The following is a 21819-nucleotide window of genomic DNA, read 5'->3' on the forward strand; positions in this document are numbered from 1 at the left end:
AAATATCAAAGTAAAATCAAAACTATATTATAATTAGTCAATTTTGTTAAAATGAATGGTGGAATATTGTTGATTTTTATTAAGTAATCCCATCATAGCTTTCCTAATAAATTAAGCATCAAGACCGATAACGTATTGAACACATTTTGCACAAAAACATCCATGGCATAATAATTATAAATGAATATTATAATGTTTACAAAGACTTGATTACATATGTTTGCTTTCTCATTTGCGAAAAAAAATTAAATACGAAGAATGAAGTATTAGAAGGTTTGTTAAGTTTAGTCAATTTTGTAAAAAGGAAAGTTCTTTATATTTATATAATAATTCCATCATCGCTTGTCTAATCATTTAGACCGATGATGATAATGTATTGCATATACTTTGCACAAAAACACCCTCACCATATTAAATATTGGATGGTTTTTGTTGATAACAAATAGTTGTACGTATTAGATATCAAATTGACCAGACGGACTCAATTGCTAATTGTCCTCATCATTTGTTGTGCTTTTCCAACTAAAAACGAGGCTCGTGCATAGTCCACAACTCCACAACCTAAAAAAACGTAATGCCCAAGCCGTGTCTACCTCATGCCTTAGCCTTGTCGCGCTCTATGCCCCTAAATGTTGTAAACATGTAGGTTGGCCTAGCCAAGTCCCAAGTCCCATCTTCCAAATTTGTGTGATTTACCAATCTACTAGTAAAAGAATAGACGGGCCTAGATTCATGATCCATGAACTTCAATCATACATTACCTTTCCAAAAGAATATTCTTGAATAATCCTCTGCTCTTCTTTGTACACAACCTTCCATAGCAGAATCTAAGCAACCCATTAAACAATTCAAAATAATCCACTCCAATTTTAACTTACATCAACTGTTTTAAAAGATAGAGAAAGAAACATGGCAATGTCATTAACTTCCTTTTTGTGCTCTATTCCTCCAACATCTTCCTCCCATAATTTTAAACTCAAAGGTAATGTTTTTATTTTTTAAAACTTCTTTCCAATTTCAATATTTTCCCATTTTATTTTGCAAAATTTCATCAAATTATTATAATATGGTACATTTCCAATCATATTAGGAGCTCAATTGGTGAATATATTTCAGCCCATAAATTTTCCAGTTGTACAATCAAAGGCCATAATTTCTTACCCAATCCAAGCAGCTTCTTTTTCTGCAACTCATGGTAATTTCTCTTAATTAAATTTTTCTACATAATTTCCCATTTTACTAGTAATTCTTCTTGTAATTAATTTCAATTGATTATCTTTTGTGGGATATTTTTTTTTATATTTTGATGGGTGGCAGAAAGTGTGAATTGTAAATTAATTGATGTGGAAGAGGATTATGAAGAATTGGCAAGAGAATTGGAAAATGCCTCCCCTCTTAAAATTATGGATAAAGCCCTTGAGAAATTTGGTAATGATATTGCCATTGCTTTCAGGTATTTTGCTTAATGTCAATGACCGCATTTATTTACCAATGAGTGTAATTTTATTGTTGATTTAGCAACTATATATGACTATATGCTACTAAGACTTTGGTTGGTTGGGTACTCGTGTCGGATATGGGTACATGTCGAGTTGAGCGGGTTGTGGGTATAATATCTTGTGAAACATTTCCATGATAGGTCCAAAAATGAAATGGTGATTTGTATAGGATATGAAAATACTTGAATGTTGAATGGTAATTGGTAATGATGTGTATTAATAACATAGTTATTCAGTTGATTCAATGATTAAGTTTGGCTTAGTTGTCCATTAATGGTTTTCTAATACAGTGATTTTTGGTAAGTTGGTAGGAACTAAATCTCAAAATAATTAATATCTTACTTGGCTGAGTAATCACTCATTAAGAGGTAGTAATTACTTGAGCCATTTTTTTTTTTTAAGGATCTGAAACTATGTGAATACAGCTGAAGATCAAATGAAATGAGGAACTAGAGCTGGCAACTAGGATGTGTGACATTTGCAAGTGTTCACACTTCACAGTCCTGTATTAAGAATGTTTGCTTACTTGATTAAAGATCTTGCTAGTTGCTACATTGATTATTTGCGCGAATAATAAGTGCAAAGTAATTAATTAACCAGAAGAAATGTGGTTTTGATGCTAATGGGGATAAAATTTGCTGAATATCATGCAGTGGAGCTGAGGATGTAGCCTTGATTGAGTATGCTCGGCTAACTGGCAGATCCTTTCGGGTGTTCAGCCTAGACACTGGAAGATTAAACCCTGAAACGTACCGATTCTTTGACACTGTTGAAAAGCGCTATGGCATTCACATTGAGTACATGTTCCCTGATGCTGTTGATGTTCAACAACTAGTTAGAAGCAAGGGCTTATTCTCATTTTATGAAGATGGGCACCAAGAATGTTGTAGAGTAAGGAAAGTAAAACCTTTAGGAAGAGCTCTTAAAGAACTTAAGGCTTGGATTACTGGTCAAAGGAAGGATCAATCTCCAGGGACACGGGCATACATCCCTGTCGTGCAAATTGACCCTTCATTCGAGGGGATGGGACCTTCCTCTAGATTAGTCAAATGGAACCCTTTGGCTAATGTAGAAGGTCGAGATGTTTGGAACTTTTTACGGGCCATGGAGGTTCCTGTCAATCCTCTGCACTCACAGGGTTATGTCTCGATTGGATGTGAACCGTGCACAAGACCTGTCTTGCCTTGGCAACATGAAAGGGAAGGAAGGTGGTGGTGGGAGGATGCTAAGGCTAAAGAGTGTGGTCTTCACAATGGAAACCTTAATGACAAAAAGGTCAGGCCAATAGACTTAAACAATAATATAAATGGTGTTTTTGCTGACATTTTTGATAGTCCAAATGTAGTTTCTCTGAGTAGAGATGGGATAGAAAATCTGGTCCAATTGGAGAACCGAAAAGATCCCTGGATTGTTGTGCTATATGCTCCTTGGTGTCGGGTTTGCCAGGTAAATCTGTACTTTCTCTATAACATTTGAGAGCAAATTTTGCTAACATAGACCTCTAATACAGAGTATTTTATAGCTGTATCATATTAGAAAGAATAGTAGAATAATTATGATTGCTAAAAAGAAATCTAGCCAAGCAAAAATGTTCTCATTGAAAATGTTGTACTCCCCATTCTCGCTTCTTGTATATAAATGTGCTGATTGAGACTACATTGGGTTTCTGCATAGGCAATGGAAGGCTCGTTTGTTGAATTGGCTGAAAGATTGGTTGGGAGTGGACTCAAGGTGGGTAAATTCAGAGCAGACGGCGATCAGAAGCTGTTTGCTGAGACTGAGTTACAGCTTGAGACCTTTCCAACTCTACTTTTCTTCCCTAAACATTCAACTAAGCCTGTCAAATATCCGTCTGAGAAACGTGATGTTGATTCACTGATGGTGTTTGTAAATGCTTTGCGCCAGCCTGTTTGTGGGGTGTGAAATCATAGTTAGAACTGAGGCTGAAGTGAACATTAAGGCCAAGAGTCATTCATTTGACAACCCATTTCCTGTTAGTAGGGGTGTTAAATCAAAGTTTTGAACAGAGGCTGAAGTGACCAAAAGCCGAAAATCATTTCGTTCGACAATGCCCACTATTTTGTGTAGCATCATAAGCCATATTTGGTGTGAGTGTCCTTGATGTGATAGTCAAAAAATGGGAAATTTGGTGGTGTTTGTAGAAATATGCAAACTTCTTAGCAAATTGTGGGGCATATCTTAGGCTGCATATTGTGAAAACAAGTTCATATCCACATATAGCTGGACAAAAAATAGTATATGTTGATAGTGTTGTTTTTTGGAGGCTAGATTTATAAGGGCTTCTTTGATTAATTAATGTTAATATTGTAGCATTTGATGTCAAATATAAATAACAATTGTACTAGATATTAATAATACTCCATATCTGTATAATTTATTTGTTTTTGTAAACATTAACAAAGGCTTAAGATTACCTCATTGTAAAAAAAAAGTAAAAGTCTTCTAAATTGAGCTTTACTAGATTCACTTTTTTCTAGTACAAATATTGATAGTCCCTTAACAAAGCTCATTCAAACTAAATTATTCATGGATTATTTATCAAAACTTGTACTTTGCAAGTTGTGCTAAGGTGAAGAAATCATGGTGAAGTCCAAAAATTTCATTGTACTACATGAATATGGGTAAATTTTTCACATACAAATATAAGAGAAACAAGGAAAAAGAGTCCCACCATTGTATATTAAATTTTTTTTTTTTTAAAAGATATAAAAAGAAATATCAAGTTTAAATTAACATTATAAAAAAGAATTTGCAATAACATAGTAAAAGACCACTAAAAGTAGAAAATGAAGATTGAAATTCAATATTGATGGGTGATGCCACTGATGCAATGTAAATGGCCAAGAATGAGCAAGTGAATAATATGAATTTGAAAATGATTGAAACTGATAAGTCCCATTTGACAGGCAAATAATACTACGAGTACCTTCGTTTCAGATTAACACATGTACGTGTCATAATATTGCGATTAATTTGTTTCAGAAAAAAATAAAAAAAAATGTTGCAATTAATGTGAAACAGGGGAGTTTAAAAGTGTTGCGATTAGTCAGTGCAGAGCTACATGGCATGAGGGCCATCGGCCATGAGAAGCAACAGTATTGGCTTTAATCCTGCCTGCATTTTTGTACGAGTATTAAATTCATATCACGATACTTGGTAAGAGCTCAGAGCAGCAAAGGATCTGACAATTACTAGCGTTTTTATTTTCTTTTTTACTTTTACTTGCTACAGATTTCATTTATAGCAAATACGCGGTTTTGGCCAAGCCATTCACAGACCTCACATCTCAGATTACTTAAATTGGTCGACATACATCACTTATCTAAATGAGTATGTAAAGTGTGTCAATTATTATGAAACAGGGGGAGTAATATAATACTCTGTAGTAGGTGCGTTGCACGTAGTAGCATAGAAATAGAAATGTGGTAGACATATGAAAGTGGGATAGAAATGGGACGTGATGTATGACTCTTAAAAATGTCAAAGTAGAAATGTGGCACCTAATATGGGCAGTGAGAATTAGATTAGACATCAACAATGGTGGGGATACAGTTTGGTCATTTACAAATGTTTCACTAGTCGGTATATAACTTGTTTGTCTATGTTACTCATAAACAACTGTCTTCTCTTAGCCATTTTATAGGATTTTTGGCTTTGCTAGTTTGGACCATATGAACAGAATAAGTCGTATTTCTCGCTTCTTGTTTACTACATCGTCTAATAATGGATTTTGTTTTCAAAGTACCCTTTTAAAAAACTTCTCCACGTTAAATGTTATAATATCAACGTGACAATTAATTAAATGTAATTGAATATAATGAAATGAAAAAAAAGAAATTACCATAAGATGGGTTGATCATCTATACTAATTTATCGATGATGTCATGCAATCACCTTTGAGCTACATTTTAACGTATGATACAAGTGATGGTTTGATGTAACTAATTTTAACCCCATTGATATTATACGTAGGCCGTATGAGTGACCTACTAAAGTCTAAAGAGACCTCAATCATCTCATAGTCTAGCTTTTAAATTGGGGCTCCAAATCATAAGAATTCCTTCAAGATTTACAATAACGGAATAGTTCATATCATTTTCGATTTGTTTTAAATTTGATTTGTAGTACATCAAGGCCATCAACCTTTTACTCGTAGCATCAAAATTAAGGAAATTTTGCCAACAACTACCTTTTAAATGACTACTTTTGAGAACAATTATTATTTAAAATTTTCTTTTAAAAAAACTACCACAAAGTCACAAAAACTTTGAGTAACACTACCACGTTTTATTTTCCGGGAAGAATTTCCGGTTGAGAAAGCCTAGTTTATAAAATTTCAATCAATTGTGGTATAGAAAACAAGAAATTTCGATAGTAAAACACAATTATAGGTCAATTATCTTTAATTTTGCATTATAGTTTATTTAATTTCTCAATTAAATCTTAAAAGTAAGGTTTATGATCAAAAAATTGAATTAAGGGCTTTACGAAATTGGGGGATTTGGGGCAATTGAAATGTATAATCCAATTTAGGGTTAATGTAGTGCAATATTATCATTTAATTTGGGTTTTTTGAGGGAAATTTTATAAAATATGCCCCAAAAACGGGGATTCTTGCCGGAAATAATAAATGTGGTAGTGCTACTCAAACTTTTTTGTGTTTTTGTAGTAGTTTTTTCAAAAGAAAATTTTAAATGGTAGTTGTTTTCAAAAGTGGTCATTTAAATGGTAGTTATTTGCAAAATTTCCCAAAAATTAATTTATTGATGATGTCATGGAATAGTTCATATCATTTTTGGTTTGTTTTAAATTAATTTTGATGCTTAAAAATATACTCGTAGCATCAAAATTAATTACACTTATATAAATTAGAACTTGTATGAATATATTAACAAGGCAAAAGCTAATGAGCGCCCCCGGGGCGTTAGATAAGAGAATTAAAGTGTAAATATTAGAGTAAAATTAACAATAATTACACCGAACGACGCGTGATTTTGTCATGAATTCCTAACTTAATACCATTTCAACCAATATAATTTATCCTTATCTAACGCCCCGGGGCGCTCGTTAGCAAGATCGTATTAACAATTACTCGTAATATTTACTCCTTATTTCAAAAAACGTGAATTGGGCAGAAGAGAAATTAAAGAATTTTAGTACAGTAACATATACTCCCTCTATCCCTAATTGTTTGCTCCACTTTTCTTTTTAAGGTGTCTCCAAAAGATTGCCCCATACTACTTTTGGCATGTTTTCCCACTTGCAGTCCCTCTATCTCTCTCCTCATTGATATTTGTGTCAACTCATGTGCACCATTTTTTGCCCAAAGCCTTAATAAAGTAGATTTTATAATTTGGGGCAAACAATTGAGGACAGAGGGAGTAATACATATACATAAACTAGGAAAGAACAAAGCAACAAAAATGGTAACATTTTAACTTACAATTAAATAATTGTTGGTTATGTAACAAGTAAGGTATCACTATCTCAGTAAACTTTACACTAATTTAGAAGATACTCACAATCATGGAGCACAGAAATGCATGCTCCACAAATAGCCAGTTGGAATATAAAAATTAAAATAAAATAAAATAAAATGGAATAATCCCATGACACAAATTAAAGAAATTCACCAAAAGCCAAAAGAACAATCTATTAAATATGCCATGCATTCACACCTAGCACTAAGATGAGGTGATGGAACAAAACATAGGATATAAATATCTTTAATTTACTCCTCAATTTATATATTCTGAACAAAACATCTATCTCACCTCAACTTTTTTTTTTTTTTATTTCAATTATTCCACATTTAATAATTTTCATAATTTTTTTTCAGAGGAATTTGAGAAAAATGGCATCCTCACTATACATAGTAAAATATAATTTTATACTAACAATAATGTTTTATTTTTTTATTATAAACCTCAAATATACAAAGGGTGATCAACTAGCACCAGCATTGTTTGTGTTTGGAGATTCATTGGTTGATGTTGGCAATAACAATCATCTTCCTTTCTCCATTGCTAAGGCCAATTTTCCTCATAATGGCATTGATTTTCCTACTCACAAGGCCACCGGAAGATTCAGCAATGGCAAAAATGCCGCCGATTTACTTGGTATGTAATCTCACTCACTCTTTTGATACTGCTACAAGTTTAAGGTTTAGACGATATAACTTTATAATCCCTGTGTAATCTCGATCAATTATAGCAATATATTTACTTCTAACTTATTTTCTCACCGCTTATTGTTTAGGTATTTATTGTTTACGTACGTAGTTATTAAACTTAATAGACCACAGAATAAAACACTTGTCATTATTTTGTATAAATATGCCATGTTTTGTGTATAATAACAACACTTAATTATAGTAGATGGGTATATATAAATTGCGTAAATATGATGTTAGAGGCTCTAATTGATATTATTACTACTTTATAGGTAATTAGGTGTTTAATTTATCTATACTATAATTCTCTCTATGAATGGACACCCCTAACTTTTCAAAATTATGTAAATTATTATGAATGGGCATTGAGAAATTAGACTAAAATTATGTAAACTATGAATGGGCACCTCTTAGTTTTTTGTTTGGTCTATTTACTAAAGTCCAAATAGATGACATGACATATTCTACACACTTCAAACATTTTGGCATCTCATGAAATGTGATAGCGGCGTTCATGCATCATTGCATTGCACACATAATTAACTTGCATTTGTTTAGTCGTTGCAAATAATGTACCCTATTAGAAGATGTTTGTTCATATTACGCAACAATTTGTGAATAATGGAAGTTAGTATATACTAGAAATTTAATCTTTCTCCTTTTTTATTTTTATTTATTATTTTTTTTTTAAATAAAGACATCTAAACAAATTGAAAATCTTACATGCTTATACATAGTAATTACGTGTGACTCTTAATGTTCAAAAATTTCAAATATTACAGTACAATGCAATGTCATTTTTATGTATCTTTACGTATAAAATTTCTTAGGACAAAAAGCCGTAACTTGTTAAATTGAAATTCATAAGAAGCTAGAGAACTATCTAATAGTATAATTGTGCACATTTTTTTTTCCAATTATTGATTTTTCAATACCCAATACTTGTTACAGTAGTAATTTTGTTTAGTCTGGTTTGGTATACCTTTCAAATTAAATGAATCAAACCATCAAGGAGCCCATGATATAAATTGTTACATAAATTAATGACCTATAGAGATCAAATGGGTGTACTATAAGCTTTACCATAATAGAATATCTGCATCAAATAGTAATTAATGGTATTTAATTAAGCCTAACAGCATATTTTATTTTTGAGATTATAATAGGAATGAGAGCTCCAGTTAGATAGTTAGCCAACAAGTTGGTTGTATAAGGAGATAAATGTATACCCATTTGATAGGGTATGGAGGTTGGCAAATGAAATAATTGTTCCTTAATTGAATGACTTTGTTTTTAATGGTAAAATATTGATTTTCTATTTTCATGATTAACCTTTAATTTACCAGCTGAGAAATTGGGGTTAGTGTCTCCACCACCATACCTTACCTTGACACACACCAAAAGTAGCAACTTTTCAAGTGGAGTTAGCTTTGCATCTGGAGGTGCTGGAATCTTTGATGGCACTGACCAACTTTACGTATGACTTCCTTAACTCTCTTCTCAACTTTGTGAAATAGTAATTTTTATTATACTGCCGGTTGTACTGTACAATCAAGGTTATTTTTCTTTCGTGTATGCTCATTTAGGAAGGTCACGTAAACAATTGAACAAACATAGTATTGGTTGTACGTGTGTATGTTACAACTTATTGTACTGTGATACACATTTAGCTTAACTTGACCAGCTCTGTACAGAAACAAGATAACAAGATTCATTTATACATTGAATCATTTTGAAACTTTTTCGTTACTTAATCTGTGTTAAACCCACCCCACTAATGCTTATGTATTAAAGTTCAAATTAGTTCATACAAAACAAGTCGAATAAAACAATCTGTAACCATAAGACTCAACTATGATAAGAGTGAGATATAAGAATTGAACCGATTAGATACTTAATATTTCAAAATAATAAAATATTATATAATGTGACATAGCACATATACATATGTAGAAACGCAAAAGAATCATATTCTTGGGTGATTGGATTAGAAAAATAATTTTTTGCTTAATTGTATAGGAAATGAAACCTTAAACTAGAAGAAAAGTGGGCCGTTTCAGGCTTTTTGTAAAGAAAAAGAATCTTATAAATGGGCTAAAGCAAAAAAGTAATTGGGCTACCAACAATCCGTCAAAGCAGATTAACCCCTAAAAATAAAACATAAAAAAATGCGGTGAGCGTGGATCGAACACGCGACCTTCAGATCTTCAGTCTGACGCTCTCCCAACTGAGCTATCCCCGCATGTTGATTATTTTTGGTTTTTATTATATTTATTTAATTTTTAATGTTTTTAATATTAAATTTTCAGCGTCAATCTATACCTCTAACAAAGCAAGTAGATTACTTTGGTATAGTACAAGGGAAAATAACGCAACAATTGGGACAAATAGAAGCACAAACAGTATTGTCGAAATCAGTGTTTGCGATCGTGATTGGAAGCAATGATATCTTTGGCTATTTCGGTTCATCCGCTTCTAGTCAAAAGAAAGTCACCCCTCAACAATACGTGGCTTCTATGGTACTCGCTTTCAAAGGTCAATTAAAGGTATATGTCTATATTCTTCCACTTCATTATTATTATTCACAATCGATAGCATGGAGTACATATGCATCCACGAAACAGTAGACATTACTAGTTCAAATAACACTATTTTTGCGACACAAGATAGTTTACATTAATATATTGAAATACATATTGTGATTACAATTTATACAATTTTGGAAGAAAAATTATTAGTACTTTCTCTTGATGTATTTTAATTAATCGCAGCGACTATACGATTTTGGAGGTCGAAAATTCGTGATATTCGGGGTGGCAGCAGTAGGGTGTTGCCCGTCACAGAGAGACAGGAACAGAACTGAAGCTTGCAATGAAGCAGCCAATTTTGGGGCTTCCAGTTATGACAAAGGACTCATATCAGCTCTTCAGGATTACCAAACACAACTTAAAGGCTTCCAATATACCTACTTCGACACCTACGCCGTCTTCCTTAACCTCATCCAACAACCAGCTACCTATGGTACGTTTATTATCGCGTAAAGTGGTTGTCTCATGGCACGTAAAATCATAAATGATATGGTCGATTGTTAGAGATATGACATATCGGAAGATATATCTCTAACATAGATCGTTCACATGCTTAATATGGAATACTTATTAATTGCCTCCATACTATAAGGGTCTGTTCTCATATATGTTTATTTTCAGTTCAGTTCAGCTCCTAATTTCCTTCTCTTATAAAATATTCATTTCAGTTCATTTCAGTTTAGTCCATTTCAGTTCATCTTCTAATTTCCTTCTCTTATAAAATATTCATTTTAGTTCAGTTCAGCTCAATTCAATTCAGTTCAGTTCAGTTCAGCTCAATTCAATTCAGTTCAGTTCAGTTCAGCTGAGTTTAGTCTACGAGAACATACCCTAATTCATATTTCTTAGTAAAAAAAAAAAAAAAAAAAAACCTAGCTTAGTAATTTATAATGTAATGATGCTACAACTTATGCTATCCTAGCGATATGAGTATGATGTGGTGTCATGTCAATGTTAGAGCGGTAGCGACTTATAATATTGGGACATAATATATGTACATGCCTAAGGTTTTAGAACTTGTTTACATCATAGATTTTGTTCAACTGTTACAGGTTTCAAGGAAGCAAAAGCAGCATGTTGTGGAGGAATAGGAAATTTACATGCAAAACTAGCTTGTCTACCCATCTCAACTTATTGTTCCAACCGAAGTGACCATGTATTCTGGGACCTTTACCATCCAACTGAAGCAGCCGATCGAATCATCGTTGACACGGCTTTCAATGGTCCCCGGAAATTTGCCTTTCCCGTCAATGTGAAGCAGCTAGTTGCAGCATAGGTAAATGACATAGTTAAGCTCTAATTATGTAGTACATTCCAATTCAATAGTATACAGTACTATACAGCAGTCACCATGTTGTTTTCACTACTTACAAGAGGGTCTTAAAATATTAATTGCACATCTTACCCTTGATTACTTGAAACAAAAATGGTGTATCTAGAGTACTTGTTACGGATCAAAATGAAGATATATACATTATTGCACTTTTTGCCCTAGGGTTTTGAAAATAATGTCATGTATGAAGAAGAATAATACTTGTCTACTCGCTCCGTGTTTTTTATTGGTTACACTTTGACCTTAACATGACATGAAATTCATACTCTATCACACAGGCCCACCCATACCTGGAGCTGACTCCAATACCATGTTAATGGACCATCTTAACCAAAAGTTTAAGCTTACAAAATGTAGTGTGAACAACTTACAAAATGTTTTATACTCTGATGTATGTTTTATACTCCGATCTATGTTTTATACTCTAATCTATCAATTATTGTAGTGTGAACACCTTACAAAATGTTCATATCAGAAGGTAGTTATTTAAAAGTAAAAACAAAGTCGTTATTCATAAACTTTTGTTACATTGTATATAAGGTAGTTCTACATGTTATCAATTCATGTAACTAGAGCTCGTAGATTTTCAACAAAACCCCTAATGTAAAACTCTTCAAGCTCTTTAGCCAACAAGAATTCTCTCCATTTTGCTTGATTGATCCGTGCTTCCCTTCCCACCTCACTTTTCAGGTCCATTACTGCCTTAATTGCCTTACAAATACCCTCTTTGGTGAGAACACCATCTTCTCCTTTCTCAACTTCGACCCCAATTTTCAAGTCCAAACTCATCATCCTCGCGTTGATAAATTGATCGGTAACCTGTGGGCATAGTACTATTTGACAATCACTCACCATAGCCTCCGATAAAGATCCAGCACCGCAATGTGTCAAAAAACATCCTACTGAAGAATGTTGTAGGATTAGTTGTTGTTGCACCCAGCCTCCATGAACAACTCCTCTTCCCTTTGTTCTCTCTATGAACCCTTCTGGTAAAGCTGATTCGATTGTTTCGTAACCAATTGGTGGTTTCAGGGCAGCATAAAATGGCATTCCTATATGAAATGTTGCATGTACCATAAAATATTATAAAATGAACAATATTATTTAAATTGTCATTTCGTCCATACATAGGACTAAGTATAAATATTAATTAATTGAAAATTTTATAGTGGTCGTTTGAAATATAAATACCATAATGTTTTATTATTTATATAGTTCATGATTGACATTAGGACAGAAAAAAATGAAAGAAATAAGGGGAAAAAACTAGTAATAAATATATTTGTTACCAGTAAGTTCAAAACCAAGAAGCAACTCTTGAAATCGGTCCTTACTTAGAGAGCATTCACTCCCAAGTGCACAATAGATCACACTACCCTTATCAAAACCACTCAGCCACCCATCCAAATGGTCATCTAACACGGCCGCGGGTTGTTCCGGCACCACTGGCCCAGCCAATAGCATGGGCTTTCCATACACCTTGTGTATAAAATCACAATAAACCCCCTCCATTTCCCTACAACTCTTGACTGCAAAGGCATCACATGCTTCAAGAGCAACGGCATGCCTTTGTAGCATTGTCTTTCCTTTTCCTCCAAATTCCATGTGGGTTACCATGTACCCCACAGCACGAGCCTCATGGGCTTGCAACGTGATCATGGACTTGGAGGACGGAAACCCAGGTGGCGGCCTAGACAAGTCTTGGCCGCCAGGTTGAGCCCTTGCTCGGGGCAAGAAATAAGCCCCACTAACCGCGAACATTGTGGCATAGTACACAGACTTGGCCCCATGTTTACGGGCCAACCCAGGTAGCCACTCGGTAAAGTCAAAGAAGACTAAGTCAGGTTTTAGCTCAGAGAGCAACGAGTCAATGGTATCCCTTGTCAAGTCCATGGCTTCCATGATCAAAGAACGATCCTCGTAAGGAACATCAGCCGTTGTCTCGGCCTCACAAGGTAAGCCTTTGACCGCGGGAATGGTGATAGGAATGAAGGTGATAAGGTGAGGGTGGTGATTGTGAGGTGTTAGTTTGGGTTGTGTTTTGTTGGGGAGGAAGAAAGAGACTTTGTGACCTCGTTCGGCTAGTTTATTGGCTAATTGAAGGAATGATGTAAGGTGGCCAAAAGCAAACCAAGAGTACATTGCTATATGCAAAGGCCTCTCTTTTTCCTCAGCCATACTTGCTATTTTTTTATCCATAATATTTTCTACAAGTTTGTAGTGAATATAAACATCATAACACACATCTTTTTATAGAATGCAAATTACTAATCAAAGAAGAATTCTAAGACAATCCAAACATTATATTCACATTCCAAATTTAGAAAGATTCGAAGAGTAGAAATTTGAGTACGATTGTAGCACTAACTTAAAACAGCTCACATCTATCCGATGATCTAGCTTAGATACATACCGAGCCCCACGTTCGAGTGAGCTGAGTAACATTGCTAGCGTACTTATCCATTATATTTCAGTTCAGCCTAGCTAGTTCAACTCTTACTTGTTCGTTCTCTTTGTTGATTTCTTTTATATAATTCTCAACGTGCTTGCTTGCAATAATTTAGCCAGCTCAAGTACAGAGTGTATCTTCAAAGCATTAACATATAATAATAATCCGCTTCTAATTTAAATATTTGTAGGCATGATTTTGTTCTTTGATTTGGTTTCTAATTTAATAAAATACTCCATTCCATGTATCTTAATTAGATACACAATTAAAAACTAAGCACGGTCTTTTTCATGATCTTAATTAGATACACAATTTTACTAACTACTACTATATCATGGAAGACGCAGTACGTTACTCTAAAGTGTGTGATCTACCTTCCAGAACGATGGAAGAAATCTCCAACTCTCGAACCCCCAAAAGAATGGTGTCCTTTGGCTTATTCGCGGTTGCTGAAACTTTAGACTATTTTCTGATGCTATTAGGAGGCATTGGAGCATGTATTCATGGTGCTGCACCTCCGGTATTCTTTGTACTAGTTGGCCAGATGATCGATTCTTTAGGAAATTTATCATCATCAGATCATTATTTGTTATCTTCCCGTATATCACAGGTCAGTATCATGCATTAGTTCCTTCATCTGCCTCATCATCATCAATTTTCTCAAGACTAATAGGGAAATTCTCAACCTCTTGAGTTTTTAATGAATCTAATAATAATGTCTGTTGGTATTAAATTGTGCTTTAATGGTACCAACTTAATACCAAAATACTGTTTTATTAGTACCAACAAATGCAATAAGCTCTATTGGTATTAGTGCCTATAGACTTATTTGTTGGTATTTAGATGGTACTACCATCTAACACACCTTAGTACCAACGGGTGATATTAGAGTAAATTAAAGGCTGTTGAGAAATGGATTACTCTGATGAAGCAAATTGATTAGTGTTATGTTTTTCTTTTTTGCAGTTATCAATGTACCTAGTTTATCTTGGATTACTAATGCTTGTATCTTCATGGCTTGGTAAAATCTACTTCTTCTTTTCTTTTCTTTTTTTTGGTTAGCCTAATCATTTTAGTAGATAATGGTGAAATTGTACCATTATATGCTTCGACATGTTTAACTCTCTTTGATGTAATTTTTCGGTTATTTTTGGCACTTAGGTGTTGCATCCTGGAAACAAACTGGAGAAAGACAAGCATCTCATATGCGATTGAAATATCTCAATGCGATTTTGAAGAAAGATATTCAATTTTTTGAAACAGAAGCCCAGCACAAAAATTTGATCTACCAGATTTCGAGTGATACTATATTAATACAGGATGCCATAGGTGACAAGGTTTAGTATGGGCTTTTTATTAGGATTATTTGTGTGGTATATATAGCCTAAATAGTCTTAAGTCACGATCTCTTCATGTTTTTTAAAGGAAAAATTTGCCAAAAATCTCCTTATAGAACACTTATCTCGTACTTTTATTTATTTATTTTTTAATTAAGAGAGCATCTTATAATTTTTTTTGGTATAACAATAGCTTAACTTAATTTTTCTTTTGCAAAACACTTTATGTCAAATTTCGTCCGGAATTAATCTCGTCACATGTGGGTCACGTAATCTCATAAAATTACTCTCACCACCAACTCACTGCTACCCTCAAACACCATCTCACATTCTCACCTGATAAATTCATTCCCATGAAAAACCCCCAATAAAATTAAGCAAGAGGGAAAGAGAGAAGAGACCTCAAGAGCACATTTATGCAACTAGAGCTTCCTCAAACGGTTGATGGCATGAAAAATATCACTCCTATGAACAGGAAAACCTTCACCCTTTCATTTCTGAAATACATACCCAATTGATTCTTCTCTATTCTTTAAGACAACATCTTGGGTGCTGAGCTCGAATTCTTCAAACTCAACTAAGATCGATCACTGATTGTTTTGAGTGCCAAATGTAAATGGGGCTAATTTGTTGGTCGTTTTCAGAGGCACACCACCTGTTCGATGAAATGTCGCAGTGAGTGAACGCCCTAAAGCAAGGGCTATTGCTCTCATATTTGTTAGATGTGAGACCAAATTAGTTCATTGGTGAGGTGTATCATATCGGAACTTCTACATAAATTTAACTACCGATCAACGCTTTGTTTAATGTTCTTCACCTTCTTTGTTTTTGTGAGATGGTGTTGGTGAGGGTGGCAGTGAGGTGGTGGTGTTGGTGAGGGAAAATGGAAAAAAAAAATAAAAAAGAAATTGAGGTTGTTTTATGAAATCACGTGACCCACACATGATGAGGTAACAACTAACAAGGTCAACGCTTGGATCAGGCATAAGGTATGTTCTCTCAAAAAAAAATGTTAAGGTGTTTTGTTAAAAAAAAAAAAAATACAAAGGTAGGAGTAGTACCTTTTTACAAATAATTTTTTTTTATAAAGAGGTTTTTGGCAAAATTTTCTTTTTAAAGTTAAATTATTTGACACATTTTATGTTGACACGTTTTTAAATGCATAATTCATATTTATTTAATTTTGGGAAAATTTTTGTTGAGATATATCTAATTAACAAGACTCATGTGACAACTTTTTTGTTAAAAAACCAAACACAAAAAGAAATCATTATAACTTATGTGAATAATGTCCAAAGTTAATACATGCATGTTAACTAAAACGAAACGGAAGGAGTAATAGGCTAAATCATTTAGGCATGTACATGGAGTAGTAGCTAGTAAAACATTTAAGGCAAGAGCCAAGATGCATATACTTCTCTACATTTTAATATGGAGTAGTAGCTAGTAATTCTCTTATTCACTGCTCTCTTTTACTAATTTTGTAGGTCGGACATAGCATTCGTTATATTTCACAGTCAGTTGTTGGTATGATAATAGGCTTCATGTTGGTATGGCAGCTTACCCTTGTCACTTTGGCTATTATTCCCTTAATGGTCATTGCAGGAGCTTACACTGTAATTCTGACCAAGTTATCGCTAAAAGTTGAAGCTGCCTATGCTGAATCTGGGATGGTTGCTGAAGAGGTAATAATCTTAAGGAAACAAAATTATTATACTAGTATTATTATAAATATTTCAACATTTCTTACTGTAAACACCATATTGTAGAATAACTCACAACTGTCTCAATTTCGGCCAGGATTCAAACCCTTAAAAATTATCCTTAGTGATCAGAGTTTGCAAGTTGAGGACAAATCTCCTCTTTGGGAGCGTTATGATTTGTGAAAAGATTGAGAACACGACCCCTAAAGTTAGGATTAGTAGGAGTTAATGGTAAAAAGTTCGGATTATTCTTGTTAATTTTCCAAACTTGACTTGTACAAGTATGCAAATTGCTAAGTTATAAATTTAACTGATAATCAAGGTGATTGTATTCCATTTAGATTATCATTGTGGCTAATTAAAACTACTAAAACTATGTTTCATTTAATATCCTTAGTTTGTTGCCTTTGAAAATTTCTCTAGCTGATCTCTAATCTTTTTAGTTGATGGATGAATGGAATAGAATCTTTCACAAATTCGAACAGTTTACGCATTTGGAGGAGAAAGCAGAGCAATTAAGGCCTATACTGACTCACTTCAGAAAGCCATTGAACTAGGAAAGAAGAGTGGTGTTACGAAAGGAGTTGGCATGGGCTTATCCTTTGCATTGTTGTTGTGCACCTGGGCTTTTCTTCTATGGTATGCCAGTGTACTTGTCAGACATCAGAAGACTAATGGAGGCAAAGTGTTTGCCACAATTTTCAATGTCGTTTTCAGTGGATTGTAAGTTTGTGTCAAATTAATTGAATATCTTGGTATGAATAGGACTTTTGCTAACCATATTCATGCGAATTTTTGTATCTCCAGTGCTCTTGGTCACGCGGCTCCAAACCTTGCTGCAATTGCTAAAGGCAATGCTGCTGCTTCAAACATAGTGAGTATGATTGACTCTGATACTAATTCTTCTAAACGATTGGTTTCTGGGATAGTCTTCCAGCAAATAGCTGGGGAACTTGAGTTTCGTGAGGTCTGTTTTGCTTATCCCTCGCAGCCTTATAACTTGATTTTGGACCGTCTGAGTTTCTCATTAAGTCCGGGGAAGAGATTTGCTTTTGTTGGCTCAAGTGGTGCAGGAAAAAGCACGATTATCTCCTTGGTTCAACGATTCTATGATCCTACTTCAGGTAGGTTAGTTTGGTTTAATTTTCAGTTATGAATTATGTAATCACAAAGGGTTTTAAATTTTTATGTATTGTTATTATTATGCCCAATAAAACAAGGTACTATACTTTTGGATGGGCATAATGTTCAAGATTTGCAGCTAAAATGGTTGAGAGAGCAGATGGGGTTGGTTAATCAAGAACCAGTTTTATTTGCAACAACCATATTGGAAAACATTCTATATGGAAAACAAGATGCGGATATGGATCAAGTTAAGGAAGCTGCTAAAGCCGCGAATGCACATTCTTTTATTCAAGATCTACCTCTTGGTTACCATACACAGGTAGGACTGGTCTTGCAAACCCTTTTGTGAATGTAGCAACTAACATATACATGCACTTACATGTACCAGCTAGTGAAAAGAACATCAAGGATATATGGTATAGCATGTTAAGGATAAAGGTGATTGAATTTGATAATAAACACGTAGATGTTAGTTCATTGATTTATCTAGAATCACTCTATTGAAATTCAGAAATCTGTGTTGGTAACACGAAAAAACCATTACTAACTTCATATTATATACAAGTATTAAAAATAGTATGATCTTTTGCTTTACTGATCTGATAATGTAAGTCCTTTTAGGTAGGAGAGGGTGGAATACTGCTTTCAGGGGGGCAGAAGCAAAGAATTGCCATCACAAGAGCTATCTTGAGGAACCCGAAGATATTACTGCTAGATGAAGCCACAAGTGCTCTGGATTTGGGGTCAGAACACACAGTTCAAAAAGCCCTGGATGTGATAATGTCAGAAAAGACGACAATAATAGTTGCACATAGATTATCAACAATTCAAGATGTTAATCAAATCATTGTTCTGAACAACGGCGGAGTTATTGAAATTGGGACTCATATAGAGCTGATGGCTAAAGCAGGAGAGTACGCTAAATTAGTCAGTTTACAAGTATCATCAGGTGGAAAGGATCAAAATCCTTCAAGCCTTAGTAAGCCTACTATAAACCATCTGCGATTAAGGTCAGCTAAATCTAAGGAAGTGGGTTTGCCGTTGACCAAAGTCCCAACTCCATCACTCAAGGAATTGATTAAGCTAAACAAATCAGAATGGCTAAATGCAGTACTTGGGTGTATAGGTGCAATTCTTACTGGCATACAAGTCCCTTTATTTGCTCTTGGTATTACAAGTATGTTGACGGCATTTTATTCTAACGCCGAGGCCAAAATCAAGCATGATGCCCAAGTTGTTGCATTTATTTTTCTTGTGGTTGCTGTCATCACAGTTCCTATTTATCTGCTGCAACACTACTTCTATACAGTTATGGGAGAAAATATCACTTCTCGGATGCGCTTAGCAATGTTTTCGGGTTTGATCTCACTCTTTTGATTTCCAGTACATTTTTTTTTTTTTTCTCCTTTTCATATAAACATTAAAGTATGACGTGAAAAACTCTGTTTATTCTCATTTTCACAATAATAGTCCTGTTTTCTTTTTTTTTTTTTCTTTTAAATTTTTATTTTTACTTCTCATATTTTCTTAGACTTAACTATTGCATCATTTTCAGGGGTAAATAATTTAGAAAGATCCTTTAATTTGTATTGAGCAACTCTATCTTTTATAGATGCATTCATTTCAAGATGATAGTACAAACATTCTAATGAGCACTTGATTTACATATTTTGATATCTTTATTTGCAGCTATGCTTTCTAATGAACCTGGTTGGTTTGACTCGGAGGACAACAATGTTGGCTCACTCATGTCAAAACTCGCTGCAGATGCAACTTTAGTTCGTACAGCTCTCGTGGATCGTCTATCAACCATTGTGCAAAATGCAGCACTGACAGTCGCCGCATTTGTAATAGCATTTAAGTTCAGTTGGCGCATTGCAGCAATCACAGTTACCATATTTCCTTTATTAATCACAGCTTCATTAACAGAGGTGACTTTCTTTATCATCTAAATCCATTTAATTTAAATTTTACTTTCAATTTCTCCTCATTTGATTTTCTGCATTGCATGATTCATTACATATATGTGCAGAAATACTTCCTTAAAGGTTTTGGTGGAAATTACACTGAAGCATATTCTCGTGCCAATTCTTTGGCTCGAGAAGCAATTGCAAATATTCAAACAATTGCAGCCTTTGGGACTGAAGAGCGGATTTCAGCACAGTTTGCCTCAGAATTAAGACAGCAGATGAAGCAATCACTTAAATGGGGACATATATCAGGTTTAGGATATGGATTTTCACAGTTCCTTTCCTTTTGTTCCTATGCACTCACGCTCTGGTATGCTTCAGTTCTTATAAAAAAGAGAGTTGACAACTTCGGAGATATCATCAGATCCTTCATGGTCTTAATCGTAACCGCCTTTGCAGTGGCAGAAGCATCTGCTCTAACATCTGAGATCATGAAAGGGTCTGAGGCACTAGTATCAGTATTTAACATCCTTTGCAGGAAGCCAATCATAGATTCTAAAGATGTTACTTCAAAGGTAGTAAAACATATCAAAGGAGACATAGAGTTCAGGGATGTTATATTCGAGTACCCAACACGAACGCAAATCACTGTTCTCAGTGAACTGAACCTGAAAATCCCGTCTGGAAGAAGTTTAGCAGTAGTCGGGCAAAGTGGATCAGGTAAAAGCACATTGATTTCGCTTGTTATGAGGTTTTACGATCCATCTTCTGGTTCTATACTTGTTGATGGATTAGACATTCGACGCTTGAATTTGAAGTCTTTTAGAGAAAGAATAGGCTTAGTTCAACAAGAACCTGCATTGTTTTCAACCACAGTTTATGAGAATATACGTTATGGTAATGAGAACGCTACAGAAGTAGATTTATTACAGGCTGCAAAAGTTGCAAATGCTCATGAATTCATTAGTCGAATGACAGAAGGCTATCAAACAGAGGTTGGAGGAAGAGGGTGTAAGTTATCAGGAGGACAAAAGCAAAGGATTGCTATAGCTAGAGCAATCCTTAGAGATCCATCAATCCTTCTCTTAGATGAAGCGACGAGTGCACTTGATACTTCGTCTGAGAAAGTTGTTCAAGAAGCTCTTGAAAAGGTAATGCAAGGACGAACAACGATTGTGGTGGCTCATAGGCTATCAACCATCCGTAATGCAGATTGTATCGCGGTGATGAGACTAGGGAAGGTGATTGAAATTGGAAGCCATGAAGAACTTGTAAGAATCCCTCAAGGGATATACACTCAATTAGTTAGATTGCAAAATACAAGCAAAGGAATTGAATAGTTGTTTTGATTAAACTATTTGTACATTTTTTTTTTTTGTTTGAATTTATGTAAAACAACTCATTCTTTTTTGAACGAAGTGGGTGTTTATATGTTCTTGAGAAGTGATGGTAATAGAAATGAATTGAAGTTTAAATTTATAATATTACGAATTTGTCATTCAAAAGAGATCAGAAAATCAAAATTTTGTAAGAAGACGAAAGTACATAATTTAACAAAAATCTTAAACATTGAGCCGTGTCATATTACTTGTTATGTCTTACAAATAAGAAAATAATACCATTGAACTAATTCAACCAAAAAAATCCAATCATGAATCTACAAATAACAATATACTAGCAAA

General features: G+C 34.2%; 4 protein-coding genes and 1 non-coding gene across 8 annotated transcripts; 3 read left to right on the forward strand and 2 right to left on the reverse strand.

Moving 5' to 3' along the window:
• Positions 1 to 328: 328 nt before the first annotated feature.
• Positions 329 to 3957, forward strand: LOC145574946 (5'-adenylylsulfate reductase 3, chloroplastic-like). 2 transcript variants are annotated; one of them, XM_081632842.1, is made up of 4 exons: positions 329 to 982; positions 1091 to 1453; positions 2153 to 2945; positions 3174 to 3957. In XM_081632842.1, the coding sequence occupies exons 2-4, from the start codon at positions 1404 to 1406 to the stop codon at positions 3420 to 3422; spliced, it is 1092 nt and encodes a 363-aa protein (XP_081488968.1). In that variant the 5' UTR covers positions 329 to 982; positions 1091 to 1403; the 3' UTR covers positions 3423 to 3957. The 2 variants fall into 2 exon arrangements, with proteins under 2 accessions (XP_081488968.1, XP_081488969.1); XM_081632843.1 differs by having other exon boundaries at positions 1133 to 1453.
• Positions 3958 to 7246: 3289 nt separating this feature from the next.
• LOC145576900 (GDSL esterase/lipase At5g55050-like) lies at positions 7247 to 11809 on the forward strand. The gene is made up of 5 exons (XM_081634599.1): positions 7247 to 7639; positions 9039 to 9169; positions 10002 to 10238; positions 10464 to 10713; positions 11333 to 11809. The coding sequence occupies exons 1-5, from the start codon at positions 7375 to 7377 to the stop codon at positions 11554 to 11556; spliced, it is 1107 nt and encodes a 368-aa protein (XP_081490725.1). The 5' UTR covers positions 7247 to 7374; the 3' UTR covers positions 11557 to 11809.
• On the reverse strand, positions 9862 to 9934 carry TRNAF-GAA (transfer RNA phenylalanine (anticodon GAA)). The gene has a single exon. It is a non-coding gene; the product is annotated as a tRNA-Phe (tRNA).
• A 333-nt stretch (positions 11810 to 12142) lies between the features above and the next one.
• Positions 12143 to 13913, reverse strand: LOC145576902 (UDP-glycosyltransferase 79B30-like). Its single transcript, XM_081634600.1, has 2 exons — positions 12903 to 13913; positions 12143 to 12665 (listed from the first exon to the last, which is right to left on the reverse strand). The coding sequence occupies exons 1-2, from the start codon at positions 13810 to 13812 to the stop codon at positions 12175 to 12177; spliced, it is 1401 nt and encodes a 466-aa protein (XP_081490726.1). The 5' UTR covers positions 13813 to 13913; the 3' UTR covers positions 12143 to 12174.
• Positions 13914 to 14455: 542 nt separating this feature from the next.
• Positions 14456 to 21621, forward strand: LOC145576903 (ABC transporter B family member 13-like). Of its 3 annotated transcripts, XM_081634601.1 has the most exons (10): positions 14456 to 14672; positions 15029 to 15083; positions 15224 to 15399; positions 16887 to 17084; positions 17566 to 17825; positions 17910 to 18226; positions 18323 to 18546; positions 18849 to 19584; positions 19917 to 20158; positions 20260 to 21621. In XM_081634601.1, exons 1-10 carry the CDS (start codon positions 14484 to 14486, stop codon positions 21475 to 21477), a joined length of 3615 nt encoding a protein of 1204 aa, XP_081490727.1. In that variant the 5' UTR covers positions 14456 to 14483; the 3' UTR covers positions 21478 to 21621. The 3 variants fall into 3 exon arrangements, with proteins under 3 accessions (XP_081490727.1, XP_081490728.1, XP_081490729.1); XM_081634602.1 differs by lacking the exons at positions 14456 to 14672; positions 15029 to 15083; positions 15224 to 15399 and adding an exon at positions 15407 to 16388 and having other exon boundaries at positions 20260 to 21617; XM_081634603.1 differs by lacking the exons at positions 14456 to 14672; positions 15029 to 15083; positions 15224 to 15399 and adding an exon at positions 15407 to 16388 and having other exon boundaries at positions 17005 to 17084; positions 20260 to 21617.
• The last annotated feature ends 198 nt before the right edge of the window (positions 21622 to 21819 follow it).

This window comes from Chenopodium album, chromosome 13 (genome assembly GCF_948465745.1).
Source record: "Chenopodium album chromosome 13, dcCheAlbu1.1, whole genome shotgun sequence".
Taxonomy (NCBI): domain Eukaryota; kingdom Viridiplantae; phylum Streptophyta; class Magnoliopsida; order Caryophyllales; family Amaranthaceae; genus Chenopodium; species Chenopodium album.